The sequence below is a fragment of the Dendropsophus ebraccatus genome, chromosome 8 (genome assembly GCF_027789765.1).
Source record: "Dendropsophus ebraccatus isolate aDenEbr1 chromosome 8, aDenEbr1.pat, whole genome shotgun sequence".
Classification (NCBI taxonomy): Eukaryota; Metazoa; Chordata; class Amphibia; order Anura; family Hylidae; genus Dendropsophus; species Dendropsophus ebraccatus.
The window spans coordinates 24,183,393-24,202,028 of NC_091461.1; the positions used below are offsets into that span (position 1 = coordinate 24,183,393).

The 18,636-nt window shown below is 42.2% G+C and overlaps 1 protein-coding gene across 1 annotated transcript in view; it reads right to left on the reverse strand.

The window, feature by feature from the left end:
• The window catches only part of C8H10orf90 (chromosome 8 C10orf90 homolog), a 179,239-nt gene that overhangs the window by 143,457 nt on the left and 17,146 nt on the right, over window positions 1-18,636 (reverse strand). Inside the window, exons 2-3 of the mRNA XM_069981801.1 lie at window positions 16,076-16,148; window positions 15,580-15,692 (exon numbers count right to left, since the gene is read on the reverse strand). Coding sequence (XP_069837902.1) covers window positions 15,580-15,692; window positions 16,076-16,148 — 186 coding nt within the window. The remainder of the gene's footprint in view (window positions 1-15,579; window positions 15,693-16,075; window positions 16,149-18,636) is intronic.

Below are 18,636 nucleotides of genomic sequence, written 5' to 3' on the forward strand. Positions count from 1 at the left end.
AATGACATATTGTTTAAATCACGTTTTATGTTAAACAAGTGATTTAAGAATTTTTACAAATTTTAAGAAAATTACCATCTAAATTTTAAAATAATCTTGAAATTTCACAGTTTTCATTCTCACCACCAACTATAGGACTAAGCTGAGACTTCTCATTCTGTCTGTGGTGATAAGGAGGAGGGTGGTATGTTACAGCAAAAGCTGACACCGGTAGATAGAAAAGACAATAGAAGCTCAGCCTTCCCCTCCCCTGGTTAATGACCTCTGCAAAGGTCACAAAGCATGCCTGGAAACCATTCTTGTTCATGTCATGGCTTCTGTCAATTGTTGCCTATGTCCATGGGGATGGCTGTAAAACTTATCTGTAAATGGTGTTAAAAAAAAAATAAAAACAGTCCAGGCAAGATGGATGCCAGCACATCACAATAAACTTGTTCACACTGTGCAGTTTGCACGCAGCCATGGCTAACAAATAGACAAAAGTAAAAATTTGTAGCAGCAAGCTGTAAGTGCCATATAGAATTTGAATTTTTTCAAATTTTTGAAAACATAGTTTCAGTTGCTCCTATATTCCCAGATATGGCATTGCTAGTCTAGGTCCAACTCTCTGAGGTCACCTTACCGTGGTGGGTTTGTACATTCGAATTGATCAAATGGTTTGCTGAAAATCTCACTTTTTCCAAATAAATTTAAAAAAAAAACTTAAATTCTATATGGCACTTACAGTTTGCTGCAGCAAATTTTTGCTTTTGCCCCCATAATAATGTATAAAACATTAAATATAATTTATATTTATATACAATATGAAAAAGGACATGTTTCGATATCTGTCTCTAATCAGAAAAAAAAAGATTAGTTGATACATTCCCTTTAAAGTGTCACTGTTGTTTAATTTTTTTTTGAAGAAATCAGGCGATTTTTAATAAACTTTGTAATTAGGTTTATTAGGCAAATATGCCATTATCTGCATTCAAAAGACTTACCCCAGCCCCCCCCCCCCCTTCTCTCTCATTCACTGCTTATTATCAGGAAATCTCAACTCTTTTACATCTGTCGAGCCCTGCGTAACCTATGGAGAGGGGAGGAGGGAGGAGGAAGATTAGTCAGCAGCAGAGAACAGAGAACAAAGGATTACACAGCAGGAACTGTGTGAAAGCTGCTATTCAAAGGTAAGAGAGGTCAGTGCTCACTTCAGAGGAGATAACCCGGTGATGTAGCTGAAAATTAACTCTTTGTTGTCCTGTTTTGGTGCCTCATCTCTCTCCACCCCTTCCCTCTCCTTAGAGAAAAATGTAGACAGGGGGGAGAGCTTCAAACTGCTTTTTCATGATAAAAATGCATTTTTCGGCAAATAAACCCAATTACAAAGTTTCTTAAAATCACCTGTACTATAGATTTCTGCAAAAAAAAAATTAAATGACAGTGACACTTTAAGGTACAGTGCACAGCATAACTTAAAGTGTCCCTGTCACTTCACTCCATCTCACTGCATTATAAGTCTTGTACAGTGTGGCAGGAATTAAAAACTTTACACTTTAATTTTTTAGCTAGGGTCCTGATCCTAAATCTGCCCCAAATAATACGTGCCATTTAAGAGACTGATATCTTCTCCTCTAGGGCCCAGCTGCACTCCATAGATACACCCCAAGGAGTGAATGATGTTTCATGCATGTCCAGGTCATATATTTGTGTGACCACAGTGGTGCAGGCTGTCTGCATCTTCAGTATACAATACACACAGCAATACAACTGCATCCAGTATCGAAGAAGAAAAGCAGGCTAAGCGGCATTAGAGGGCAGGAGCACATTGTCATAAGCAGGGCAGACATGGCGGTCACCCTGAGATTAATGACTGCTCTCTAACTATTCTCTGCCTGCAATCTGCCTTCAATTACACTCCTCAGGCAGAGCCAAAGGTGCTCTCAACTCTTAGCAAGTGCAACTGTCCATTTCATCCCTGACCACCAGTCTCATCCCTTCCCGGATGTCATGGTATATCCTCCCCAAAGCAAGTCACAGAGCTGGAGGTCTCACTACATAAAGATCGATATTAAAGTGTCACTGTTGTGAATTTTTTTTTCAGAAATCAATAGTCCAGGCGATTTTAAGAAACTTTGTAATTGGGTTTATTAGCCAAAAAAATGCATTTTTATGATGAAAAAGCATTTTGAAGCTCTCCCCCCTGTCTTCATTGTTCTCCTATGAAGAAAGCTAAATAAAAGACCAAAACAGGACAACAAAGAGTTAATCTACAAATACCTCACCCTCTATCTCCTCTGACAGTCAGCACTGACCTCTCTGAGCTCTGATTACAGCTGTCAACCAGCTCCATGTCTGTAATCCTCTGTTATCTGCTTTCTGCTGTCGGCTAACTCCCTCCTCCCCCCTCCCCTCCTAGAACAGACTGGGTACGTCTGATGCAACAAGTCACAATTTCCAGATTTTTTGCAGTCAATGGAAAAGAGGAAGGAGGGGGGGGACCTGGAAAAGGCTTTTTAAGTGCAGATAATGGCATATTTGGCTAATAAACCCAATTACAAAGTTTCTTAAAATCACCTGGACTATTGATTTCTGCAAAAAAAAAAAAAAAATACGACAGTGACTCTTTAAGTAATCCTATTGTGATGGGTATACAGGAACCACATCTGTATACATAGTAGTATACACACTAAGTAAACCTGTGCAGCATAATTGATTTCTTCCTAGAACAGCAGTGCCCCTCCATTTCATGGACTGTGCCTGGTATTGCAGCTCAGCCCAATTCACTTAAAGGGATTTTCCTATGATTAAAACTCCATTCACTGACAAAAGCCAGACACAGGAGTCTAAACAGATTGTGGCGAGGGTCAAGCATGTGTACAGCCACTCAATTTACACAGGCAACAAGGCACCTCTTTTCTAGTGATCGATGGGGCTCCCAGAACTCAGGCCCAGAACAAGCACATGATAATTTTTATTCTTGAATAATCCCCTTTAAATGCTGTAGTACCAGACACCGCCCAATGGACAAGAGTGGCGCTGTTTCTGGTAAAATGCTAAATGTTTTTTTTTTTCTCTAATGTTATAAGATTCTATTCAAACACTGTATAAAGAAAAGTTTTGCCACTTTCTTACTTTGTGTTTTGATTCCTTAACATTTTCATGATCTGTGACAGCCTTTGGCTACTAACTGAGCTGCAAACAAACCTTCAAACCTGAGACCACAAGGTCATGAAAAGCTTATTATTTATAAACTATAACTTTTCATATGTTAATGTCTATGGTGAGACTAACAATTCCTTCCATACTTGTTATTACCTATTCAGTCTCCTTCCCCCAGTTCTTAAATGCTGCTTTCTGCTAAAGACACAAAAAAGTGTGTGTGAGCTTTATCTACAACTCATTGTGATGAATCCTCCTGACATTAAAAAGTTGTTACAGAGCTGCAGATAGGGACTTATCATCATCATCAACATCAGCCATCTTGAAAGGAAGGGAGGAAGAGTAAGAGACGGAGCTTACTCAGAGTTTTTTTGTGTCTTGAGCAGCAGCTCAGAACTGAATAGGTAGTAACAAGTATGGAAGGAATTGTTAGTCTCACCATGGGCAGCAACATATGAAAAGTTATGTTTGAGTGGAAAATCCCTTTAAAGGGGTTAACCAGACAAAATAAAAATAAAAAAAAAATGCAAACATAACAAACTCATCCATCCCAGTCCATTGTAGCTGACATGCTGCCACTCCGCAACTTCTGCTAATCTCATCTACCTCCTGGTTCCTGCGACATCATGACACCACAGGAAGTGCCTGCTTAGCCAATCAGCAGCTGTAGCAGTGTCCCTCCTAATCACTGATTGGCTGATTGTGCAGCTCCAGTCACAGGAATCGGGAGACACAGGAAACCAGTGGGAGATGAGAAGCTATAGCTACATTTGTATCCAGAGCAGACAATCCTCTGTGAGTTATTCCGTTTAGACTCCGAGACATTGTAACAAACAGGACAAGAGAGATCTTTACTGCTTACGTGTTAAATAGAGTTTTCCAAGATCTGCAAACACCGGCTAAAAGGGGAGATATGTCATAAAACAACCAAACATCCATTACTCACCCGATAAATCTCCTGCCGCTCCAGCGACGTCGCTCGTTGCTCCGGTGCTGGGCTTTGTTTATTTGGCTGCAGTTGTGATGTTTTCCCATTTTATATAATTTCCCCCTTTGGACCTTTTTTTTTTTTTGCAGATCTTATAAAACTCACAAACCATTGTCTAGACTGGATACACATGTAGGAAAAGCTTAGATATGATAAGTGCTAGATCTCTATGGGGCTGTAGCTTCCAAAACACTCGCAGCAAGCAGAGGTCTTCAAAATGGTGAGAAAGGGGAAGTTTATTAGACTTTACTATTGCACAAGGACTGTGCTTAACCCCTTCAAGACAGAGCCCTTGGATGCACAAAAGTCCGGGTCAAATTAATGCAATGTTCCTCCCCGCCTTCTAAGAGCCATAGCACTTTTATTTTTCCCCATACAGGGCTGGTTGGGGTGTCATCTTTTGCGCCATGATCTCTAGTTTTTATTAATATCATATTGGTGTAACAGAAAAATTTTTGATCACTTTTTATTATTTTTTTTCTGATATATAATTTATTAAAATCAGCAATCCTGGTGGTTTTTTTTTTTTTTTTTTTTTTTTTTTTCGTTTACGCCGTTCACCGCGCGGGAACAATAATGTTATATTTTAATAGATCGGACAATTCCACATGTTACGATATGTAATATGTTTATTTATATTTTTATTTTTATAAATATGCAATCATTAGATTGCATGTACTGATCTATGCTATAACATAGCATAGCATAGATCAGTGTTATCGGCATTCTGTGCATACAGCTTGCCTGAGAGCAGACTCTATACATGGATCACCAATCCGACAGGACGGAAGTAAGTGGCTTACCCCCCTGTCGGCACAAGCAATCGGGACCCGATCACTCAGTGGCAGATGCTTGTGCTGTCACTGAGTACCTTAAATGCCGCGATCACTAAAGATCACGACGTTTAAAGGGTTAATGAGACGCAGCTGCGGGGTCGCAGCTGCCTCTAATTACCTCCGGCCCCGGACATTGATGTAAGCGGGATTGCTCTCACTGCAGTGGTCCTGCACACATCAGAAGCCCCATCAGTGCAGGAACGTATATGTACATTCCCACTGCACGGGGTATGTGCAGTAGGAGCGTGTATATATATATACATGTTACTGATGGGAAGGGGTTAAAGAGGAAAACTAAAAGCAGAAGGCAGGGGGGTGAGAGAAAATAATGAACAAGTGAACTCACCCATCTCCTTGCCTTTGGACAATTCCTATCACAGACAGGGGTGGCAGCAGAGAGCACTGTGTCATACTGGAAAGACTACACCACTTTCTGCAGGACATGCAGCAGCTGATAAGTACAGGAAAACGTAAAACTTTTAAATAGAAGTAATATACAAATTTGTATCAATTTTTGAAACCAGTTAATTTTGAAAAAAAAAAAAAAAACTCTTCAGAGTGCCCCTTTACATGATTACATAAATTGTTGTATTTGTCACAGTATCTAAATCTGCATGTTCAGCAGTTTGGACTGACATAGAAGGAAACCTGCACATGACAATTAATGTACACCGCTACATCACACGCTCCATTGTCTCACATTGAATGTTATGATGTGATGTGTTTCCATGCTCTGTACATAGGAGCAGACGGAGGACGGCAGATTTGCAGGTAATGAAAGCATTATGGGTGATGACGATTCCACACTCGGCGGAGAGGAGCGTGCATTATTTATTTCTTCACTTCATCAGTGAGGGCCGGGAAGCCTGTGGCCCAGACGTGTCATTTTGTGGGATCATCTAAATGATGAGTGAGAAGTGTCATGCACACGGCAGACCTGGAGATCTATAAATACATGCTTAACCATGATTGAGTAGACACAGCTCCAAACAGGAAAATTATAGCTGAAATAAGATGCTCTCCAGCAAAAGAGCCCTCAGATCCATAAATCTGCATGCAAATGGGAGTTGTATGTAGCATGGGTCTGTAATAGGATGAATCCCACAGTTATATTTTACAGAATGAATATGCTGCAGTATAGGATCCTGTTATCTGCATTGCTTGCATGGGGCAGATCTGCACAGTATGAAACATGCAAAGAGTTCCCGGTGAGCCATTAGGAGCACTGGGGGCATGGTTACCACCCCCCACCCCCCCCCCAGCATCTGGTCGCCCCACCATTGGAGGGGGTGGGCCAGCCAGGGGTGGATCGCTGTGCCAAAGAGAAGCAAAACAGAACTATGTATCACTTACATTGTTCTGTGGAATTGATTTGGAGATATCCTTCTGAATAGCAAGGAATCTCAACATGACAAACTAGCGTGCGTGCTGGGCAGCCCTGGATATTCATGAGCACCAGCACACTCTAGCAGTTGTCAGTTGTCTATCTATACTGTGTATAGGCACAGACAGCTGTCAATCAGCAGCCGGAGGGTGAAGGGACTGGTGAGATATGAAGCCCATTCTCCTGCATATTAGGAGAACAGCTGAACAGAATGACGTCAGTGATACACCAATCTGTTCAGCCTTTTTTATAACTACTTTATGCTGCCCTCATTTAAGACAGCATAAACCTAGTGAATGTATACTTGTAATAGATTTTGTATCCATAAATCAGTACTACATGGAAAAGCAGCATATTTTTCACTTTTCAACAGTCAATACGTCACTCCATCTTATATGAAGAAGAAGAAGATAAGGAAAGGAGGAGGGAGGTGCAGCTGCAGTTTCTTAGTTAGTGGTACACAATAGAGGAGCAGTAGGGGGAGACATCTGATTGGCTTACAGCAACCAGCACACCAAGAGGTGCCCACCCACTCAGTAAGAGAGAACGGGGTCCTATGACCTAAGATGGTCCAAATGCCTCTTTGACACAGGTGATATAAATGGCATATGGGGCAGAAGGTCCTGTAACAGATTCTGCATTGAGTTTCATCTTTGCCTACTGTGTCACCCGCATCGATGAATCTAAATATCCAATAATAAAAGTGTCTCCTTCCTGCAGAACCATTTTATTAGGATTATTATCCTCACCCATAATGATTGTACTTTTATCCGCTAATAGAAGTTTGTGTTGATGACACACGAGCTGAATATAGAAAACAAGGTCACTTTGCCAGTCAACGCCGTTCGAGTCACATTCTGGTGTCAGCCCAACTCCATTATCCAAGCCTTTTGATTGAACATCTGTTCGGGCTCTGGCTGTTTCACTTATTAATTATGAGGCCTTTGGATTTGTCTGCCTCATTAACATGTAATGTATATTTCCATCTTCATGAACCCATTGTATGGGATTTAGAATTTTGCCCTTTCTGGAATATGAGGCCTATATATTATTAGAAGCCATATTGCGTGCACTGGGGCTGGTCAGTAATAGGATGCCTGTGCCACTGTGCAATAATATCCTGCCATCATCAATAATTAATATATGCCATTGCAGATCAATATTCACACGCACATATATATATACTGTATATAGATGCCGATATTTAGGGATTCTGATGTTCCTGGAAATTACTGCAATACTTTAGTTTTCTATCTATCTATCTATCCATCCATTATCTATCTATCTATCTCCTATCTATCTATCTCCTATCTATCTATCTATCTATCTATCTATCTATCTATCTCCTATCTATCTATCTATCTATCTCCTATCTATCTATCTATCTATCTATCTATCTATCTATCTATCTATCTATCTCCTATCTATCTCCTATCTGTCTATCTATCTCCTATCTATCTATCTATATCTATCTATCTCCTATCTGTCTATCTATCTATCTATCTATCTATATATATCTATCTCCTATCTATCTATATCTATCTATTATCTATCTATTGAATAGTATACAGAGCAGCACTACGTGAGACAATGAGGTAGGTGCCAGCGGATGATCCTGACCAAGAATACCGTTAGTCCATGAATAGTATATACTCCAAAGCACACAGCAGTAAAGTGAAAAAAACTTGTGTGTTTATTCCATCATTTATGGAGTAACAAAAAACGGCATATGGCAGAACGCGGTGTTTTGATGGCCTCCGCCATCATTATCAAGCGTGCAAATAGTGAAACAATGCAAGTAATATATACAGGTGCAATAATCAGTGATAGCATGTAATTGGTCAAACATTATGAGCATTATACATCACATGTGTAGGATAATGTGTAGTCCATTCAATGTGAACACAACCAATCAAGATCGCAATATATGCGAAAAAAGTCCCAGGTGTGCAAAAGTGTCCATAAAAATTAGAAGCTTGAATGTCCAGGAGAGACCGCTTTGTAGGTAAGATAAACCTTTCACTATCTATCTATCTCCTATCTATCTATGTATCTACCTATCTATGTATCTATCTATCTATCTATGTATCTACCTATCTATCTATCTATCTATCTATCTATCTATCTATCTCCTATCTATCTATCTATCTATCTATCTATCTATCTATCTATCTATCTCCTATCTATCTCCTATCTATCTATCTATCTATCTCCTATCTATCTATCTATGTATCTACCTATCTATGTATCTATCTATCTATCTATCTATGTATCTACCTATCTATGTATCTATGTATCTATCTATGTATCTATCTATCTATCTATCTATCTATCTCCTATCTATCTATCTATCTATCTATCTATCTATCTATCTATCTATCTATGATTTATATAACTTACAGTGGTGCCTTGGATTACGTGCATTGGATTCGTTCTGGGACCGTGCTTGTAATCGAAATTCACTCTTAAACCAAAGCAAATTTTCTCATAAGAAATCATTGAAATGCAGACAATTGGTTCCACACCCCAAAAATAATAATTTATTATTCTGAATAACATGTAAAACAAATGAAACAAACATTTAGAAACAGCTGAATATGTGATATTATAAGTTACTGTACAGTATAGCAATCATCATGTGGCGTATAATGTATAGTAAGGGCATAAACCTGAAAAACATCAGCAGTTTGTAAATACAGGATGGAACTGCAGATCCCCATAATGCAGTAGTGTAGTACAAAAGGCTATAATAGAAAAGCAGGGCTGCTGTCAGAGGTCTGTGTGGTCACATGACAGCAATAGGGAAGGGAGGTGTGTTCAGCATGGACCAATCAGGATGTGAGAATCACAGACCTGTGCAGGAGGACTGTAACAGGAACTTTTCTATACAGCAGTGTGAATGGCTGAGTGTAAGTGCAGGCACATTATAGCAGCAGTGTGTATAGCTGAGTGTGAGTGCAGCCACATTATAGCAGCTGCAGGGGCGGACACAGACTACCTGAGGGCACCTGTGCAAAAAATGTGTTTGGGCCCCCATAACTTATTCATTTCTCCACTATTCTTCCTTAAAGGCACACACATATGTACATGTGTCCTGGTTTCTCGGGAGGGCCCTACAGCACATATGCCAGGGCCCACTAAAGGACTGTACTGCAGTCTGTGCAGGCCTTAGTGTGGGACTGGGGTACCTGTGGCCACCAATAGAAATGATTATGAGGGGCATCCAAGTAAAGAACCCGTCGGAAACAATATGCTGACCTGGTCCCATTCTGTACTGATGTATCTGTGGCCACAACTCCCAGAATAACAATAACTACAACTCTCAGAATGCCTTACACTTATGAAGCTCTCAGAGAATGCTGGGAGTTGTAGTTTCCGAGAGGACAACCCCTTGAGTTGTCTACTCATTTGTACTTCAAATCCCAGCATATCCTTAGGGTTGCAGACTGCAGTAAATGCTGGGAGGTGTAGTGTTTGCAGCTGTTGCGCTTGGAGGGTCCTGGATGCATTATACACTGAATATATAGTTCAGAGTGTGGATGTGACCCCAGAACAGCACAGGTGGGAGACATGAACTGTATGTGGCTGCTTAGGGAGTAGATGAATGAAAAAAACAAGGGGGGGGGAGGGATTTGGGGCTTTCTCTTACACAGTCCACCCTCTATCTTACAACTTCCAGCAGCCTGACAGACACACTACCAATAATCACTCACTGTCACAGCTGCTGTTGTTGCTCCTTTTCACACTCCCGTCCCTGGCAGCCATAACCCTGCAGGATCCCTCCAGCCCCTGTCATCACATGTTCTCTCTCCTCACACAAGGTATGCTGGACAGTGGAGTACAGGAGGGACTGTCAGCAGCAGCAGCGTGCAGGAGCAGAGAACCAGTCCTGGCCTGGCACAGCATCCAGTTACTAAGTGGGCCTCCAGGAGCAGGGGGACTGCGCTACCCGGGTGCTAATGCCTCCTGGGGGGCCCACTACAGACATTTGCCATGCTGAGTTGACATTTTAGAGTCTGAACCTGGCGGGCCCCTCTATTGACCTGTGCACCTGTGCAGCTGAAAAGGCTGCACAAGTGATATGCACGCCACTGGGCAGCTGTGTGTATTTCTTAGTGTACGTGCAGGCACATAATAGTGGCAGTGTGTTTGGCTGAGTGTGAGTGCAGGCACAATATAGCAGCAGTGTGTATAGCTGAGTGTAAGTGCAGGCACATTATAGCAGCAGTGTGTATTGCTGAGTGTAAGTGCAGGCACATTATAGCAGCAGTGTGTATAGCTGAGTGTGAGTGCAGGCACAATATAGCAGCAGTGTGTATAGCTGAGTGTAAGTGCAGGCACATCATAGCAGCAGTGTGTACAGCTGAGTGTAAGTGCAGGCACATTATAGCAGCAGTGTGTATCGTTGAGTGTAAGTGCAGGCACATTATAGCAGCAGTGTGTATTGCTGAGTGTAAGTGCAGGCACATTATAGCAGGAAAGGAGAGGATGGGAAACACAAAGGCTGGCAGAGACTCCAGGGAGCATGAAGGAATGAGCAGGGTACATGTGGGCACATAAATGCAGCACTCTCTGTCCGGGAAGAGAGGGGTTACAGCTATGGAGACATTATCTCCACAGTCTTGTCCCCTGATGCAAGCCCCAGCCTGAAGTGGATCTGCTATGATTTGGAAGGTGAGGGAGACTTCCTGGGTCAGAGTACAGTGCTGTAGACCCGCTATGCAGACCATGCCCCTCCTTCACTCCCCCTCCCACCCAGTACAGGGATCTCTTAAATCAAAGCAATGCTCTTAAACCATGTTACAATTGTGAAAAACTGTGAGCTCTTCTTGCAAAGTGCTCTCAATCCAAGTTACTCTTAAACCAAGGTACCACTATATACATTTCCATCATCTGTCAGTTTGGTAGCAAAAAAGACTTGTATTTTCAGTGTTGCTCAGTTGACATACTGTGTTGTACAGACTTACCTCTGCTATAAGACAGTAATGCAGACATGGCCACTTTCTTCCAGGAAAATCTTCCCTTTAGGGTAAAAGGTGATAATGCACTATTGTTATTCCTTAGTAATGGATTGAGCTGTGAAGTTTTAAAACAGGGATGAGAAACCATTGGCCCTCCAGCTGTTGCAATTTCCATCATGCCTGGACAGCCAAAACTACAATTCCCATCATGCCTGGACAGCCAAAACTACAATTCCCATCATGCCTGGACAGCCAAAACTACAATTCCCATCATGCCTGGACAACTAAAGCTTTGGCCGTTCAGGCATGATGGGAATTGTAGCCTTGCAACAGCTGGAGAGCTTGTCTCAGAAATAGGAAGAATAGAATAGAGAAGAGGAAAGAAGAGAAGATCAGGAGATCAGTAGAAGTTACTAAGGAACTGTGGGGGACCGGGGTTAAAAATGCTTTTATTTCTATTTTGTAAAGGGCCTGGCACAATTTTAAACTTTAGCCTATGGCAAGAATATCCCTTAAATACTGTACATCAATTTCTGCGGCAGGGAACTCCTAGTGACTTTGCTCTCTCTTTACATTGATAGCTGCTGTGGCTGTAGAGTGGTACAAAAGGATGTAATAGAGGTATAATAGAAAGATGTAATTGGATGTAATAGAGGCGCGGCAGCAGCATTATCCTCTCTTAGGCTATGGTCACACAACGTAAGTAAATTATTAATCACGGCCGTTGTTACTGATTTGCAAGACGGCCATGATTAATCCTTTACCCACATTGTGCTGCAGGCCAAGGGAATCCCGGGCGGAGTGTATACACATAGGGTGAGATTTATCAGACATGGTGTAAAGTGAAATTAGCTCAGTTGCCCCTAGCAACCAATCAGATTCCACCTTTCATTTTCCAAGAGTCTGTGAGGAATGAAAGGTGGAATCTGATTGGTTGCTAGGGTCAACTGAGCCAGTTTCAGTTTACACCATGTTTGATAAATCTCCCCCATAGTATACACTCTGACCAGGACCCCTAGCAGCGTAGAAAAAAAACGACATGTCAGTTTTTTGCGGCCGCAATTTCTCCGGCTGCACACTCCACTGAGTCCAGCAGCAAATTTGGATGTGGGCGCGCACGGATGCTGCAGAACTGGCCAGGATGATCTTTTCTGACACCAGCCGTTCCATGACGGGGCCAGGTCACGGAACGGCCGATGTCATACAATGTAACTCCTGATCAGCTAATTGCCTCAATGTAAGTCTATGAGGCTACAAAGATGGCATTAGCAAAATAAATAGATTGTGCTGCTGCTGTGCCCTCTTACCGTACACACTTTCCCGTCATATACCAGGTATAGGTACTTGAAATGGAAAAACTGTTTTAGGGTAGCTTCACATGTACCGGATCCGCAGCGGATTTCACGCTGTGAGTTTGCAGCGAAATCCGCTGCGGATCCTGTACTGTGAAGCTGAATGGGTCCCATACACGCAGAGGATCCTGTATGGGACCCGGCCCCTTTAACCCCCCCGCCGCCGTCCGCAGCCCCGAGCAAACATTACCTGCTCGGCACTGCGGCTGTTTGTGACGGTCCCGGCTCCCCTCGCTCCACATCAGCAAATCAGGCAGCACTGATTCGCTGATGGGGAGTTGGGAGCGTCACACACAGCCACGGCGCCGAGAAGGTAATGTATACTTGGGGCCGGGGCTGCAGACTGCGGGCGGCCGGCGGCGGCGGGTTAAGGGGGCTGGGTCCTATACACGCAGCATATCCGCTGCGTGCATGAGACCCATTCAGCTTCACACTACAGGATACGCAGTGGATTTCGCTGCAAACTCGCAGCGTGAAATCCGCTGCGGATCTGGTACGTGTGAAGCTACCCTTAAAAAATGTTTGAAAAAAATGAGGTTCTTAGCAAACTATTTGATCAGTTGGAGATAACCACCTCATCAGGTTAAGGTGACCTCCGAGAGATGGTCCTACACTATCAATGGCCTGTCTTGGGCTAATACAAAGCCTACAAAACTGGGCATGCAGGATCCAACTAAACTCTGTTTAAAACACCCACAGAAGAGAGAAGAGCACGGCCAAAAAGGAGGTAGCCACAGCCCCCCATATAACACAAAAAGTAAAAAATGGCCAGCATTCCAATGCCTCTGTTCCCACTATGCAGGTTGCACTATGCTGTGGCTAGCACACAGACAAAAAGAAAAAGAAACAACAGCAACCTGCAAGTGCTAGGACTTACTGAATATACTCCGCTCGTTGTATACAGGATATAGATACTTAAAATGGAAAAAAGGCTTAAATTGTTATTAGCAAACCATTTAGTCAAACAAAGTGTACCATATCACCCTGTTGAGGTGACCTGGAACTCTGGCCTTTTTTTATTTGTGTTACATGTGTGGGGGGTGTGGGTCCATCCTTTTGACTTGCACTCCACCCATCTCCTGTAGGTGTTTTAAATAGAAACAAGTAGGGTCCTGCATGCCCAGATTGTAGGCTTTGTATTAGCCCAAGAGAGGCCATTGTCAGTGGAGGACCATCTCTTTCTGAGGTCACCTTAATGTGGTGAGATGGTACACTCTATTTGATCAAATGGTTTGTTACTAACCCAATTTTTTCAAAAAAATTTCAGAGCAGTTTTTTTTTCTTCAATTTCAATATCTATATCATGCATAGTGTAAAAGGTAAGTCCTAGCACTTTCAGGTTGCTGTAGTACCTTTCTGTTTCTGTATATTAGCCACAGCAGCATGCAACCTGCACAGTGTGAACAGTGGTATTGCAGTACTCGCCATTTTTTGCTTTTTATGTCAGATGACTTAAAATTTTTTATTTTTAATGGCAATCAAAAAGAGTCTGCACACCCACTAAGACCCAGGAGCAGAGCGGCTGTAATGAAAAGCCCCTCGCTACTGGATGAGCAGAGAGAGGAATAGGTGTATGCCGGATAACAGCGGCCAGGAACCTTGACAGCCCTTCTTTTTTTTTTTATTTCTATTCAATTCATAGAGAAGCATCTTCTTTGACTTTTAATTAAGTGGCCACTGGCGTTCAGGCTCAGTTTCTCTTGGCATGTGAATTGAGCCTGAGGAGGGAAAGCAATCATCAACTCTAAGATGGGTTCATTCATCTATGGCATTTCTCAGCAGATTTAAGCAGTCTGGCATAATAGAGTGAAATTAATTGTGAACGTTGCAACTTATGCATCATCACATACACAGATTACTGGGACAAGCCAACTTCGTGGAGGAAATCACTATTTTCTTGATATAGTGTCTGAATATAGCAATCTCAAGTAGTCCCTGATAGCAATTGCTGACTCCAGGACAAGGTCCTATGGTAGAGGACAGGTCGGGAACAAGCCAAGTCTTTACCAGAATAAACTGCAGGTCATAACCACTATACTTCTGAGTCAGAACCAAATAGAATCTATTGCTCCGGTTCTGATCAAACGAAATCAGATTAAACTCTGGTGGTATGCCGTCAATAGCAGGCATATCGCCAGAGTTCTAATGTGTCTTGCAGTAACCTATTGCATTTTTTTGGTTTGGATTTTTTGTACATTTCATTTACATACCCCTTCAAGGTGAAGCAGGTACCCTGCACTCTGCTGAGCAGGAGTCAACTGAGTAAATGCTCAAGTCTCCCATTGATATCAATGGGGTTTGTTACTCGAGTAACAAGCTCTCAAGCATTTTTGACAGTACACAGAATAAAAGTTTATTACAGTAGGTGAATGTGCTGCGCAACACAAAGAAAGATCCAGTGAGTAGAGCTGAAGTACATCCAGAACAGACGAGCTGAGAGAAATTAGGCCATGTTCACACATAGTATTTCCGTCAGTCTTTTTTCAATCAAAACCAGGTGTGGATTGAAAACAGAGAAGCTGGGCAAATGTTTCCACTCATGAGTTTGGTTGAAAAAATTCTGACCAAAAAACTGATGGGAATACTATGTGTGAACATAGCCTTAAAGACCAGAACAGCAATATGGTGAGTGGTGGTAAGTTTGACAAGCTCTACCTACCTTTACACCTCTGGCTATAGTGAGGAAGCCATAATCTGAAGTTAAAATGATATTGGTGCTAAATTGGCTATGATGTTGTAGTGAAAAGGACATAAGGGCCTAGTATACAGATGTGGTGCCCACCATCATGAACACAATGGTACTACATAAGGGTACTACGGTCCTCACATAAACCAAGCTTTTCTATAAACAAAAAAGAAACTACTACAATGTATACATCTCCCATAGACTTTGTTTAGCGAAGAGAGATCAGCTCACCCTGTTGTTAATGGTGAATACTTGTATGCAGTTCTCCAGGATAGGAGCGCGTGGATCAAGGTTGCAGGCCGTCACCCGTATGCAATGCTCAAACAGGAAGATATCCACAGCTCCTAAAAACGTATCAAAGCTTTATTGGGTATATCAAAATATAAGAATTTAGATTTTTTTATTCTTATTTTTTGATGTACCCAATAAAGCTTTGATACGTTTTTTAAGGAGCTGTGAATATCTTTCTGTTAGAACAATCTCCCATAGACACTCATGTTTCCATGGTTACAGACTACAAACAAATCCTCTGTAGTCTGTTCCCGCAACTGTAGTTGGAATGCAGATAGAATACATAACCCATGATGCACAATCAGAATTGTAGGTTTGTTTTTTTTTCGATTTCAATTTTTTTTGTTTTGTTTTTTAATTTTTAATTTATGCACTGCTACAATATGATACTTTCACAAAGCATAAATATGCATGGCATCAATAGAGGAACACTAACCTGTGACTGTTATGTGGTTTATGTTGCACTGGCGACTGCTTATGGATCCAGATGGTGTTTTAAATGCATTGATCTGTTCATCATAAAACAACAAAGAAGAAAAATTGCAGAAGGTACAAAGTCAATCACAAGATGTCTGAAGCTCGGATAAAAGCGGGAAGTCTTGTCTCTTGGACTAGGTCCACATCCATTACCTCGATATTCAGTGGCACACAATTACCTCTTGCTTTTAACTAAAGCTTTTCAGGAGGTAAGTGGTTCAGCGATAGCCGACTCCATAATTATTGCTGGATTAAAGAGACCGCTAATCAAGGATTTGGTTTAATCTTCTTTAAGTTGTTAATATTAATTGGTGACTTGATTATTAATAATTAACTTCACAATGTCCTGTCACTACATGAAAGACCAAGTGCTAGGCAATTACCTCCCAAGGGATATCACTACACCAGGTCCAATAGGGGGTCCATTACAAACATGCTCATTCTATTTCAGCCCGTGGTTTGCAGTTTTGCATTTATTACTGTTTTAGACAATTTTCATCATAACCCTAAGACAAGCCGCAGTCTCTTTTCTCTTATTGGTATGTGAGCTACATTTATAATATGGTGTTATGTAGTTGTAGACGTAAAGCGACTCTGTACCCACAATCTGCCCCCCCCCCCCCAAACTGCTTGTACCTGCTTTTAATCCAAGATCTGTCCTGGGGTCCGTTCGGCAGGTGATGCAGTTATTGTCCTAAAAAACAACTTTTAAACTTGCCGCCCTGTGTCAAACTGGCGTGGCCTAGAGTTTCTGTGCATTAGATTTGCAACGCCTCTCTGTCCCTCCTCCCCACCCTCCTCATCATTAGGAATGGTCCTAGCAGGATTTTTCCTATTCATCACCTGTCTGAACACTGCACAGGTGCTGGATCATTAAAGCACATGTGCAGTGTTCAGACAAGTGATGAATAGAAAAAAAATCTGCCCAGGGGCATTCTTAATGGTGAAGAGGGTGGGGAGGAGGGACGGAAAGGCGGTGCAAGCCTTAAACACGGGTACTCTATGCCACGCCAATTTGACAAAGGGCTGCAAATAGAGATGAGCGAACCTGGAGCATGCTCGAGTCTATCCGAACCCGAGCATTTGGCATAGCGGGGGCTGCTGAAGTTGGATAACGCTCTTACCCAGCTGTCAGGAAAACATTAATACATGGATATGTTTTCTACAGAGCCTTAGGGCTTTATCCAAGTTCAGCAGCCCCCGCTATGCTGAATGCTTGGGTTCGGATAGACTCGAGCATTCTCGAGGTTCACTCATCTCTTGCTGCAAGTTTAAAAATTGTTTTTGAGGAAAATAACTGCATCACCTGCCGAACGGACCCCAGGACAGATCTTGAAGGGGGCAGAGTCTCTTTAAAATAACCCTCTGTCTTCTAAAGCAGGGATGGGGAAGTTTCGGTACTTCAGCTGAAAAAAAACTACAATTCCCATCATGCCTATACAGGCATGATGTGAATTGTAGCTTCGCAACAGCTGGAGGTTCGAAGGTTCTCCTTTCATGTTCTAAAGATACACCAGCATGACTTAGATGCGTTCACAATATTACAATCAGGTTGTACACCACCAGCAACCCCATCACCCCCGCCTCCCCGATGTTGACAAGTTAACGGCAAAGGCTTTCTTCAGCCCTGTACCACCTACCCCCACCTACTGACAACTGCTGTTGCCATCTCCTTTTCTATCTCTGTGCCTATGAGACCACAACAGCCACATGGACTTACATTAGTCATGTTGTTTTTTTTAATGGTTGTGTCAATTTAAAAACCTATTGTACCTGTCACAAAAAATTTCTTTTAAGAAATCGACAGTTGTTGTGATCGCAAGCAGGGGTGTAACTACCACTGTAGCAGCCATAGCAGCTGCTATGGGGCCCACCACATCAGGGGGCCCATCCCTGCAATACACTGGATATCCTGAGCTGCCATTATACTACCAAAGTAAATGCCTACCATGGGGGACACTATGTACTGGGGGTAGGATAATAGGGGAGATGTCTATTTTGGGGGACACTATGTACGGGGGCATATGAGGTAAGATGCCTACCATGGGGGGACACTACAGGAGATGCCTACCATGGGGGGACACTAGGGGATAAGTCTACCACGGGGGCACTATCTACTGGGGAGAGGATACCAGATGAGATACCTAACATATGCTATCGACTGGGCAGAGAGCTAACAAACAGGGGGATTACCTACAGTGGGTATAGCAATCAAACGTTTGCTATAGGGCCCAGCCCTTTCTAGTTACGCTCCTCATTGCAAATAGTTTTGCGATATATTCTATTTTTTTATTTTATTTTCTATGTTTCAATCAATGTTATACATGTGGCCAAACTGTGGTCCATGTCGGTATTTGGTCTTAAAAGTGTTCAAAAAAAGAGACCAAGAACAGGAAGTCTCAGTGCACTTTGTGCACTCACACAAGGAAAGACACCTGTTCATAATGCAGGTTGTATATCAATTGAGGGTAATTATCTTAGGCAATTATAGTACTAATGTTTGCTAATTAAATTGCTTAT